General features: G+C 41.5%; 1 protein-coding gene across 2 annotated transcripts in view; it reads right to left on the reverse strand.

Annotated features, from left to right (window-relative positions):
• Window positions 1-12,730, reverse strand: part of TPK1 (thiamin pyrophosphokinase 1) — a 305,692-nt gene that overhangs the window by 243,299 nt on the left and 49,663 nt on the right. For both annotated transcript variants that reach the window (XM_029063456.2, XM_029063455.2), the window contains exon 3: window positions 6,313-6,387. In XM_029063456.2, the coding sequence (XP_028919289.1) occupies window positions 6,313-6,387 (75 nt within the window). The remainder of the gene's footprint in view (window positions 1-6,312; window positions 6,388-12,730) is intronic.

Consider the following 12,730-nt stretch of genomic DNA (forward strand, 5'->3'; position numbering starts at 1 on the left):
TGGGATTCACTTTCAAAAAGCAATCACGACCTGAAATAAAACCACCATGCCCGGGCTTATGGAAAGGGATGGTTAAAGCAGTGTACCCCACTCTGCCCCAGGAAGGAGATGAAGATTCCAAAAGTATTCAGGTCCAAATCGCTTCATTCTGGGCTTCATTTGCCAGTAGGATAACTGTACGCTGACTACTATTGGTAACCGTGACAGCATCAGAATGAGGAAGTGCATATATTGATTAACTTCCTCGTATTAGTACTCGTCTGTCCATCTATGTCAAATCTGCCCAAGGCAACTGGAGAGTTAAATGCATTGACCTTCTGCAGCCTCAAGACCTCTCAAGCCACTTGATCAATTAAGTTGGATCCACTGTAGTCTTGGAGGCAGAATGGAAATCATTTGCTTCTTCAGATCAGTGCTTTTCTTTTTGCGCAGCAACAGAGGGCTAAGAAAAATTACTAGTGCAAATAATTTTAAAATTTGGGACTAAGGAGGTTTAATCCCAAACCTCTGGGTGACTTTCAAAGATCCCGCAGTCAGCCAGGCTAAAAACCAGGAGAGAAATCTGTTACAGTTTAGAAATTTTAAAAATATACCTGTGCTCATTACAGACAAAATAATTATGACCAGACATTGCAAAAGTGCCTTTGTGTCTCATTTCCTGAGAATCCTGAGAGCTATTTTCACAGTGAAGGGAAATATTACGTTCTTCATTCATTCATTCAATAGCATTTATTGAGCGCTTACTGTGTGCAGAGCATTCTTCTAAAGGACTGACCAGTCAGACAAAACCTTGGTTTTGTTGGATCTGTTGGATCTGTTCCACATTATCACTAATCAATATATCTATTTAAAACACCCTTAATTTCTAGAGGGTTTTTTTTTTTTACCATTTCCTGACTGCCCCACAACCTTACAGTGACCATACCTAAGATTGACTTGTTTAAATATTCCCTGGAAAATCTAGACATAATGGGAAAGTGTGTTAGGTTTTTAGCTAGTCAAATCATCAGAAGGGAAATCTCTGAATAGACCATCTCCCAAAACTGAACTAAAGGGTTTCTCCTTCCTCTTTTTTCTCCTGTGTTCTTGATTGCTGGTAGGGTCTTCTCCCAAATACTTGAAAACAACTCTCTATAATTGGGAACTGAAGCTCAGCAAGTTTTAGCTGCTCTAAATGCTAGGGCAGGGAATGTGTCTGTTATACTGTACTCTCCCAAGCACATAGCACAGTGTTCTGCACACAGTAAGCACTCACTAAATGCGATTGACTGATGGACTAAGACAACATACAGCGTTCTTAATTGTTCATTTTTTCTTTCAAAATGGCTGCAATTCTACAAACAAACAATATCTCTTGGGAGAATTTTCTTTGCCCTTACGTTAGTCTCTGCATTATCATAATCTTAACATCAACCACCAGTCATAATAATAATAATTATGGAATTTGTTAAGCGCTTACTATGTGCCAGGCACTGTCCTAAGCACTGAGGTAGATACGGGGTAATCAGGTTGCACCACATGGGACTCAGTCTTTACCCTCATTTTCCAGATGAGTTAACTGAGGCACGGGTAAGTTAAGGGGCTTGCCCAGGGTCACACAGCAGACAAGTGGTGGAGTCAGGATTACAACCCATGTCCTCTGACTCCCAGGCCCGTGCTTTTTCCACTAAGCCATGCTGCTTCTGCTTCCCTGCCATTCTGCTTCCCTGATGCAAGGGAGAAACTGAGGAGAATCTTGTGGGGGAAATTCCAACCCAATAACACTATCCACCACAGTTAGTGGCTGGGAATTTCACTCCCAAAGGTGACAAGAGCAGGGCTAGGGTTAAAATAAATGTCTTTCCATATTACTTTAGGCATTGCATTTGCGAGAAGAAAACATGGCAAATTCTCCCAGTACTTTCTTTGATCGTGTTGCTTCAAAGTAGGCTGCTCTAGTTGTGCTTCATGCTACCGGAATAAATTGTCCACGCCGATTGAAATGGTCCACCATGGGGAATGGACCTTTACTTTTCAATAGCCAAACAATTCCTGAAAAAGGAAAGCGCTATTGAAAATGAAAATGTCAGTATTGCGGGGCAGGCCATTTAGAAACAAGTCACCCTGATTCTGAGAACAGAAGAATGAGTGATTTGGCCTACTCTCGGGGTTTGGAGTGTATCAAGTGGAAGAAAGAAAAACGCAACCCAGGCTCACCGGCGGATGAGGGGGTCATTATTTTGATCTCCCACCATGTTTTCAACTTTAATGTAATAGCCCTCATTCTGCTTGATCCTGTCTTTTCTGTGCACCACAACGAAATCCCCCTCCCTCAACACCCAGGAGATCTAGCAAAAGATATATTCTGACTCCCATAGTTAAACAAAATAAACTGACTTCACTATGCCCAACATCAAGCATGTTGGGAAAATATCTGTGTTTTGAATATATAGCAAATATAGAGAACCACAGAATAAAGCTGCTTAATGTACATTAAAAAGCAGCTTTCCTCTATGATTGAAATCTTTGTGGGGGAGGGCAGAGAATATATCCTTCATTGCTGATCTACTAATGACTGACTCTCTCCCGTAGAGGGATGAAGCAATGGAAGCAAAGCAGGTAAAGAGGCTTAGTGCTATTTCGAAAGCCTGCCTTAAAGCCGGCAAATTGCTGTGACATCTCAATCATGAATTTATGCACATTTCCCCATTTATTAACCATGGCTGCTCTAAATTAACCTGAGTTTTATCCTACCAGCCAGTTCTGAGTTGGGTACAAATTTGAAATACAGACTAAATTTCACTGGAAATGATGGACATAAAAGAGGCAAAAAAGCATAAGCCATTGAATCAAGGTGAATGGCCGATTATGATGGTTGTAGCCCCCTCCAGACTCTAAGCTTGTTTTTGGGCAGGGAACGTTTGCTAATTTTTTTGAATTGTACTCTCCCAAGCCTTTAGTAGAGTGCTCTGCATATAGTCAGCGTTCAGTAGATACCACTGGTGGGCTGATTAATTCCATCAGCCTAGATTCACACTATAAGAGTGAAGATTGGGAAAAGAAACCGAGATGAGATTAAAGGATTGAGGCACACAGATAAATTCATAATACTGTTAACTCTGACTTTACCTGTCTTTTGAGAAGCTCAACCTAATCTGGAGTTAACCCTTATTCACTATCATCACCCTTCTCTCAACCAATGGTATTTACTGAGTGATTAATATGTGCCGACCACTGTACTAAGTATAGTTAGTTTCAGCTGGGAAAAGTGAGCAGGGAAATGACTTGCCACCAAGCAAGTGAGTGATGGAGTAAGAACAGAAATTGCAACTAGAAACCTGGGTTCTAGTCCCAAATCTGCCACTTGTCCACTGTGTGACCTGGGGTAAGTTGCTTCACTTCTCTGGGCCTCAATTACCTCACTTCTCTGTGCCTCAATTACCTCATCTTTAGAAAAAGACTGTGAGCCCCATGTGGGTCAGGGACTGTGGCCAACCCGATTCCCACGTATCTCTCCCAGTGCTCAGAACAGTGCCAGGCACATAATAAGTGCTTAGCAAATACTGTAAGAAAAAACCACTGAATCACTGTCTAAAGTTATCTTTATTAGTGAACCTTCAGCAAAACAAACCTTTTGTGGGGCCCACCTCAGGCAGATGCATCTGCACCCCCAAAAGACCACTTCTCTTCCACCAGCAAGCAGAGGAGGGACCGAGAAAGTAATAGTTGCCATCAGCTGGAACTTTCTAATCTTGTGGGAACTATTTACTGAGAATCATTTCCACGGCAAAAGGTGCACCTCAACTTCCCTGCTAATAGCAAGGGATTTCAATCAAATGCACCATGTGGGTATCACCTACTGATATTTAAATGAAAATGGGTAGAACGCAGATAGTTTTACATTCCTGGGTTTCACGTTGTTGCCAACTATTGGGAAGATAAAAGCACCTAGGGACTGGTAACCAAAAGACAATTAAAAGTGAAATGGAAGTCGTAAAAGGGAGAGAAAAAAGCCAGCACATAAAACTTTACAATTTCATCTTCTATGGGTGTTTGGCATTTAAATTGCATTTTACAGCTTGCAACTACTTGTTTGTTCATTTCAACGTGGACTAGGAAATGCATCATTTCGCGTCTATGTCTCTCCCCCTAATCAAATAGAGATATGCTGTAAATGACACAAATATAGGCTAACAACTAGGCATGGGAGCCCTACATAATCCTTGGCTAACACCTCCAGCCACCTCCTACTCTCTCAGTAATGACCTTGTTTTCACCATGAGAGTTCTTCAAGGACACTCACTCTCTCGTAACCTCTATTTTACAGATGAGGTAACTGAGGCAGAGAGAAGTGAAGTGATTTGACCAAGATCGCACAGCTGACAAGTGGCAGAACTGGGATTAGAGCTCAGATCCTTCTGACTTCCAAGTCTGTGATCTATCCACTAGGCCACGTTGCTTCTCTACTGTGGGACTGCAAGGCAGAAGTGAAAAGGAGAAACGTTAATCCCCAGTATCGGACTTTCAACGGTGGTAGTTAACTTTTGCCATCACCATTACTGCGTTTTAAAAAAACCTAAAAGAGTTAAAATAAAAAAGAGAATGATATCCAAGTAAAAGCATCAGCTAGAACTAATAACCATTAACCTAAGAGTTAAAGAACATAAAATGTTGGAGACAATGAGAAAAAAGCCCATCCACTCTGATACCTTATACTGTTGTGCCAATTTACCTCTCTCAGGATGGCACCTGGAGAGTTTCCCGTCCTCTACCGGTCTCGGCTATGGGAGGGAGAGTCAAGTAGAGACATATCCACTCCATTCCTAGCTTGGGCAATGGCTAGCGAGTGGAAGGCCATCTCCTACAAGTCAAAACTCACCCGTGCAGGGCAGCAGCGGCATGGGAGAGAGTCGAGGACAGAGACCCGAGTTTTCTGCACGGAAGGAGGCAATGGTAAACCACTTCCGGATTTTTACAAAGAAAACTCTACGGATCCACTACCAGAACGACTGCAGATGGAGGCGAGGCGTTCTGGGAGGGATGTCTCCATGGCGTTGCTATGGGTCAATGATGACTCGACAGCACAAGACAAGTTCTAATTTAAGGTAGCCTACCTCTATTCCAGACTAATGCTTCTAGTTATGATTATTTTGTGAATAATTACAAGTTCGTGCTTGACTAAAAAAATTTAAATCTGGGAAAATATATAAAATGTGCCTACTAAATCTGTTGTACTGTAATAATGTTGGTATTTGTTAAGCGCTTACTATGTGCAGAGAAGCAGCGTGGCGCAGTGGAAAGAGCATGGGCTTTGGAGTCAGGGATCATGAGTTCGAATCCCAGCTCTGCTACTTGTCAGCTGAGTGACTGTGGGCAAGTCACTTAACTTCTCTGTGCCTCAGTTCCCTCATCTGTAAAATGGGGATTAAGACTGTGAGCCCCGCGTGGGACAACCTGATTCCCCTGTGTTTACCCCAGCGCTTAGAACAGTGCTCTGCACATAGTAAGCGCTTAACAAATACCAACATTATTATTATTATTGCAGAGCACTTTTCTAAACGCCGGTGGAGATACAGGGTGATCAGGTTGTCCCACGTGAGGCTCACAGTCTTATCCCCATTTTACGGATGAGGGAACTGAGGCAGAGAGAAGTTAAGTGACTTGCCCACAGTCACACAGCTGACAAGTGGCAGAGGCGGGATTCGAACCCATGACCTCTGACTCCCAAGCCCGTACTCTTTCCACTAAGCCACGGTGCTGTACTCTTCCATGCACTTAGAACAGTGCTTTGCACATACTAAGCTCTCAATAAATACCACTGATTAATTGATTGATTAGGCTTCCTTGGGACATTCTTCCACCCTTCTGTTTGGGAGAGCTAGGCCCTTTGAGAACTGACTCATGTCCCTAGGAGACAGCATTCTAGAAACAAATCCAATTATTCAAATATTAGAACTGCACTATTTCTAAGATCCATTTCTGGAAAATGAGACAAAGGATCTCATTTTGGCAGGATCATCATATTAGTTCCCAGTGATCCAACGAAATCCACTTAGATCAGATATATGCCCCCCCCATTTTTCCTTGATTAAAATGGGTCGCCTTCTAGATGTCTTCAAACTGACTGTTCTCAATATGGAACATCTGATTTTAATTTTTCCCCGCACTCCAGCTAGAGAGAGAAAAACATGAATGCTAGATACTTCTCTCATTGGGTATTTTGGGCACAACCAAACAATCCAGAAAGGTCATCTGACATACAAGATTTGAGTCATTTTTACAGGAAAATTGTGGCCACTATCAAAGTAAATAAGATTGCAAATACATTATTACCTTTGCTCCACAAATGATGAAGATGGTCTTTGTCCAAAGGCTGGTTAAGAATCAAAAGGCAAAACCTCAGGTGACCTGCAGATGACAGAAAATTAAATTGAAATGTATTTTTCCCCCTTGTTATTTAATAATTGTGGTACTTGTTAAGTGCTTGCTCTGTGCCAGGCACTGTTTAAATGCTGGGGTGGATACAAGCCAGTCAGGTTGGACACAGTCCCTGTTCCATGTCGGGCTCACAGTCTCAATCCCCACTTTACAGATGAGGCAACTGAGGCCAGAGAAGTGAAATGATTTGCCCTAGGTCACACAGCAGATAACTGGTGGAGCCAGAATTAGAACCCATGACCTTCTGACTCCCAGGCCCATGCTCTATCCACTACGCCATCTATTCTCTCTTTGGATACTCTTTAAGCAATAGATCCCAAACTCTAAAGCACCCACTACTAATTTCATTTTTCTCATTTCCGTTTTTAAACAGATGTACTACACGGATAAAATGTGCCTCATTTGGCAATAATTGTTCCTCACAATGCCTGGCAATTTTTGTAAATGCTCCATAAATGCGACTGAATGAATGAATGAATGAATGTCAGGGAGAAAGAGAACTCCAATGTTTTTTCAACTGTCCTTCATAGACATTAGTCAATGTATTAAATTTGCTTAACATTAACTATAATAGGAAAAAAGAAAAGACAGTGAAAGAGGATAACACGTGATTTCCTCTCAGTGTGATCAAAATGGAACACCACCTGATGATAATGCTTGAAAAAAATGTTAATTATTGCAACATTCCTGCCTCACATTTTTATCACATACTTCTGGGCTCAGAATTCTCTGTAGAAATCTTTGGAAGACACCCAGGGATGCATAAATGAGAATTTGGCCAGTGGAAAAATAGGGGAACTGAATTCTAGCCCTTATGGTAATTGCATTATCTTTCATTTTCATTACTTTAAATTTAGATATTGCCTCATTCATCAAAAACTTGAAAGAAAATTCTCTTAGTTCAACAGGTCTCTCCTGCTTTATAAAATCTGAGAAAAATGTCTCTAGATCTCAAAATACTAAATTAGAAAATTAAATGATAGTAAACCAGACAGTAAAGGAAACTAAAATGAGAGTAAATAAAACTAAACCAGACCTAGAGCCAAGGGGGGAAAAGGAGTTCCCAAAGATGTGTTTAAGTAGATGCTAAATATTAGCAATTGCATTAAGTCTAGTCAGAGCTTAAGAAATATAACCAGCATAATTTTGTTCTTTACTAACCAACAGCCTCCTCAGAAGGGAGAAACAAGAACTTCGATGGCTATCTTAGTTTTTCCTGACAGAAAAGCAAAGCGATGTCCTGCGAAATGTTCCCTTCCCTCATTCATTTTCCCTTCACAACTGAAGCGGGCTCATTCCCACTGGACCCGGTGACCCAAACCAGTTCATTTAACCCCACCGAGCGTAGTAGAGTGAGGTGGCCAAGCAAACTGACATCACGGAGAAATGCTATCAGGGTTCAGAGACCTCCAAAAATTGCCACCCGCTACTCTGACCGTTTACTGTATAAACCACGCTCTTTGTCAGTTAGGAAAATGAATCACAGCCTTACAAACTGCAGATCTGATTCCAGACCTGTGCTGGCAAATGGCATTACGAAGCAATGGTCATGGCTCTAGATCTCTGAATAGCCAGCACGCTCTTCTCCTTTACTATTCCTCCTATATGCTTGGTTCTCCTTCATAACACAGTTCCTGAAGACACACTCTGTATAAGAATTTTACGGTCAAAACATCGGGAGCCCAAACTATATTTCCCACTTCAACCACCTCAAATATATGACTGAGAAGAGTAATGTCTAAGTGCCTTGGTTGTCCGGCCCGGGGTGCTGGTGGAACACCTTCCGGCTGAATGATAGACAGAAAGTCAAAGAGAAAGATGGTGGAGGAGAAAAGTAGAAAATGTAGAGGGCTTCTCATAGTCCACATCCTGGACACCCTGGGGAAACATATATTCTATGGGGGAAATAGCAGAAGAGGACAGGATTTCCTTGTCATGCCCCAACAAACCCTCTCCTCCTAACTTTTCCTTCTCTCGAAATAATACCACAATCACATTAATTGAACGTTTACTGTAAGCAGAACACTCTAAGCCCTTGGGAGAGTACAATATAATAGGGTTGGTACAAACATTCCCTGCCCACGATGAGCTTACATTTTCCCCGTCTCAGAATCCTGTAAACTTAGTGTTGTCCTAGATCCTCGAGGCCTTTCAATTCTCACATTTAATCCACTAACAGATCCTTCCAGAGCTCGCTTCATAATATCCCCAGAAAATGTTCCTTCCTCTTCCCCTCAAGCAACTATCACCCTGTCCAAACCTTCATTCATTCCTTTATTCAATTGTTTTTATGAAGGGCTTGCTGTACAGAGCACTGTATTAAGTGCTTGGGAAACTACAATACAATACTAAACAGTGACATTCGCTACCCACAACGACCTCACAGTCTGCTAGACTATTACATCCTCTATAGACTGTAAGGTCACTGTGGGGAGGGAACGTGTCTACTGACTCTGTAACACTGTACTTCTGCACACAGTAAGTGCTCATAAACATGATTGTGATTGATCACCTTCCTTGTTAGTCTCCTTGCTTCCAACCTCACTTGGCTCCAATTTAAAATTGCTCAGAGATGCACAGATCATCATCTAGGAATGTTGTTCCTTCACATTCCCCCCTCCCCCCCCCACACACAGACCACCGAAAAAAAAAAGCAAACACACACACACACACCTCTAACTCCCCTCTCCTTACATATCAGCTCTCTTTCCCAGCTACTTCCTAGCTCACTCTCTTTGATCCTTTCAAGGTAACCTAACTTCTTCATTCTTACATCCTGCCTTCACTCCTGTACTAACACCATTCTTTTGGTCTGGAACCCCCTCCTCCACAAATCTGAAAGAACACGGTAATCCCTACATTTCCCCACGTTCAATGCCCTCCTAAAATCCCACCTTCTCCAACAAGCCTTTTCCGAATCGATCCCAGAACCTGAGATCATTCAAAACCACGAGCAATCTCCAGAAGCAAGTGCATGGAATTTTACACCCATCTAAAATGCAGACTTTGTACATTATATACATATATATATATGCATATATATGTAATATGAACTCTTATGAATATATGAATATATGTGTAAATATTTTAAAGTTAGTTTCCCCCATTAAGTCTAAATTCCTTGTAGACAGGAAGCATATTACGTCAATCAATAAATGATATTTATTTAGAGCCTACTGGATGTAGAGTACTGTTATTACCTGCTTAGGAATGTACAGTACAATAGAGTTGGTATACACGATCCCCACACAAGAGGAGTTTATGGACTACAAGGGAATAATAATAATAATAACGTTGGTATTTGAGCACTGTTCTAAGCGCTGGGGTAGATACAGGGTCATCGGGTTGTCCCACGTGAGGCTCACAGTTAATCCCCATTTTACAGACGAGGTAACTGAGGCACAGAGAAGTTAAGTGACTGGCCCACGGTCACACAGCTGACAGCGGCAGAGCCGGGAGTCGAACCCATGATCTCTGACTCCAAAGCCCAGGCTCTTTCCGCTGAGCCACGCTGCTTCCCCTAAGGGAAGACAGACACTAAAGTAAGATAGAGATAGGCCAGGGTGCTTCTCATTGTATTCTTGAAAAATGTCTCCTCTATTCTCAAGCATTTAGTACAACACAGTGACCATTAAATATCATTCTTTTTTGACAAACTGGAGGAGAGTTCTACTCATGTTTCTAATTCCGCCCAACCCTCCCAGTTGTTATTTCTAGCTAGAGCCTCAGGCTTCTTCCAAATGGAAGTCAAGCCTCAGCGATTAAGATTGGGTGCACCCTAATCTGTATACGAGTAAGTGATTCTTTAGTAAGTTGATACTCCACACGATACTTTTATTTTGCAAAAATAATGCCATCATTTCACCCAGAGCGCTGCAGTGTGTAAGTACATTTGCTTAGAACACAATTGAGTTCCACTCTCAATTCAAGAGAACTACTAGCTTAGTATTGACCATTAGGTAACAATTGCATTGTTTAAACCACAAACGAACCCTTCAAAAGCCACGAGAATGGAGTGAAACAAGACTTGAAATAAAATTCCTTACTGGCCAACTACTTTATTGTATGGAAAAAAATCGACCACGTAAACCCAATTAGACGTCTGCTAACTCATGCTTTTCCCTGAAATCCTTTAGAGGAATTCTGCCTCTGTTGATAGAAAATTTTATAAATTGAGAAGCAGTGTAGTCCAATGGGTAGAGCACAGGCCTGAGTGTCAGAAAGGACCTGGGTTCTGATCCTGATTCCACCCTATATCTACTGTGTGACCTTGGGCAAGTCGCTTCGCGCTCAGTGGAAAGAGCCCGGGCTTGGGAGTCAAAGGTCATGGGTTCGAATCCTGCATTTGCCACCTGTCAGCTGTGTGATTGTGGGCAAGTCACTTAACTTCTCTGTTCCTCAGTTCCCTCATCTGTAAGATGGGGATTAAGACTGTGAGCCTCACATGGGACAATCTGATTACCCTGAATCTACCCCAGCGCTTAGAACAGTGCTCTGCACACAGTAAGCGCTTAACAAATACCAACATTATTATTATTGCTTACCAACTATGTGTATGGTATTGTCTGGAAGCACTTAGCACAGTGCTCTGCGCACAGGAAACACTCAATAAATAATCCTGATTGATTAATTGAAGTTCAGAGAGTTTGAGGATTACACTTACTTCAAAGAGTCTGTAAAACCAAATGAAGGGAAGGGATTCAGTAATCTAACCATTGATTTATTTCATCTAGACTGTCCACCTGAAAAATTCAGGACCAAAAGTGATTTTTTCCTTTCCAACTTCAATTATTCAGTCAGGCTGGCAACCCAGCTTCAAGTAAATTCTTACCAGGGCTTTGGAAACTTCTATTAGTTACTAGATTTGTGTGCAGTTTTCTCAGTAGATCGTACAAGTAAAAATAGGGGGCAACACTTTGGCCGAAAAAGATTAAATATGTGACTGAGCTACAAAATAGGGTGTTCTAATGAAAATAACATGTTTTAGATGAAAAGCTGTGATTATTGAATCCTCCTATTGCTTAATTTTTATTCTAGAGCACTGGAAGTTCAAGAAATGGTGCCCAAGAGAACATTTGTTATTTTAAATAAAACCCGTAGAAAGACAAGGAAATAAAATATTTCAGATTCAGTTGTTGGGAGTTTTGATTAAACTGCATTGGGCACTCCTCATTATTCTAAAACATTAATCTTCTCTGACAAATGGTCTTTTAAGGGAATGATTATGCAAAATTTACATTTTGTTAATTGCATTTCATATGTGGAATATGTCATCCACAGATGTACAGGTGTAAAGCAAGACTAATATGCTTTGACTAACATCTATACTGCGAAAAAATGTCACCAACATTTTGCTTTTGTCAGCCCCTACTCTTGCACCATCTAAGAAAAAAATGTCTTAGGTCTTACAGGCATTGCCCAACTTTGGACTCAACTGCCAAGCCTGTCCTTACTGGCCATAAAGTTTCCACTACTATGAAAATTCTAAACGTGAAAATGACCAAAAAAACACTGGCAGACAAGATGCATCGAGTTTCCGATAAGAGCAACTGGCTTCTCACAAAATGTGTCCGTTTCCTCTTGGCTTGAACTCTCCCAAGCGCTTAGTACAGTGCTCTGTACACAGTAAGCGCTCAATAAATACGACTGAATGAATGAATCACTGCTTTTCTTAGCTATCTGCCCAATCTATCCTACTCTTTCCCATCATTCAGCCCCAGTCGCTCACACCTGCTAAGGGATAAATGGGGCTATAAAGGCCTGGAAGAGTTATTTCAGTAAGTTATTTTAACTTGGTACTGAGTAGCAATTGACAGTGAGAGTTTAGCCGTTTGGGAGATTTTATAAAGGCTCCGATTCACTTCTCATACCAGGACCCTTAGTCACAGCAATAAGCTGCTACGGATTCTCATTTTAGTTTCAGGAGAGATGCTAAAAGGAAATGTAAAATCTTACACTTCCTCTCACCTTGAACCAGATCTAATTCCAATAAAGGAATGAGGAATTCACTTTTCACTTAGCCCCAAACTAAAGGTAAAAACTTGGAAGAGTGGAAATCAACACAAAGAAACTACTTTTTAAAAAAAAAAAAAATTATTGTGGTATTTGCTAGACATTTACTATGTGTCAGGCACTGGACTAAGCGCTGGGGTAAGTACGTGGCTCTGTGGAAAGACCCCGGGCTTGGGAGTCAGAGGTCATGGGTTTGAATCCCGGCTCTGCCACCTGTCCGCTGTGTGACTGTGGGCAAGTCACTTTACTTCTCTGTGCCTCAGTTACCTCATCTGTAAAATGGGGATAAAGACTGTGAGCC

This window comes from Ornithorhynchus anatinus, chromosome 4, assembly GCF_004115215.2.
Source record: "Ornithorhynchus anatinus isolate Pmale09 chromosome 4, mOrnAna1.pri.v4, whole genome shotgun sequence".
Classification (NCBI taxonomy): domain Eukaryota; kingdom Metazoa; phylum Chordata; class Mammalia; order Monotremata; family Ornithorhynchidae; genus Ornithorhynchus; species Ornithorhynchus anatinus.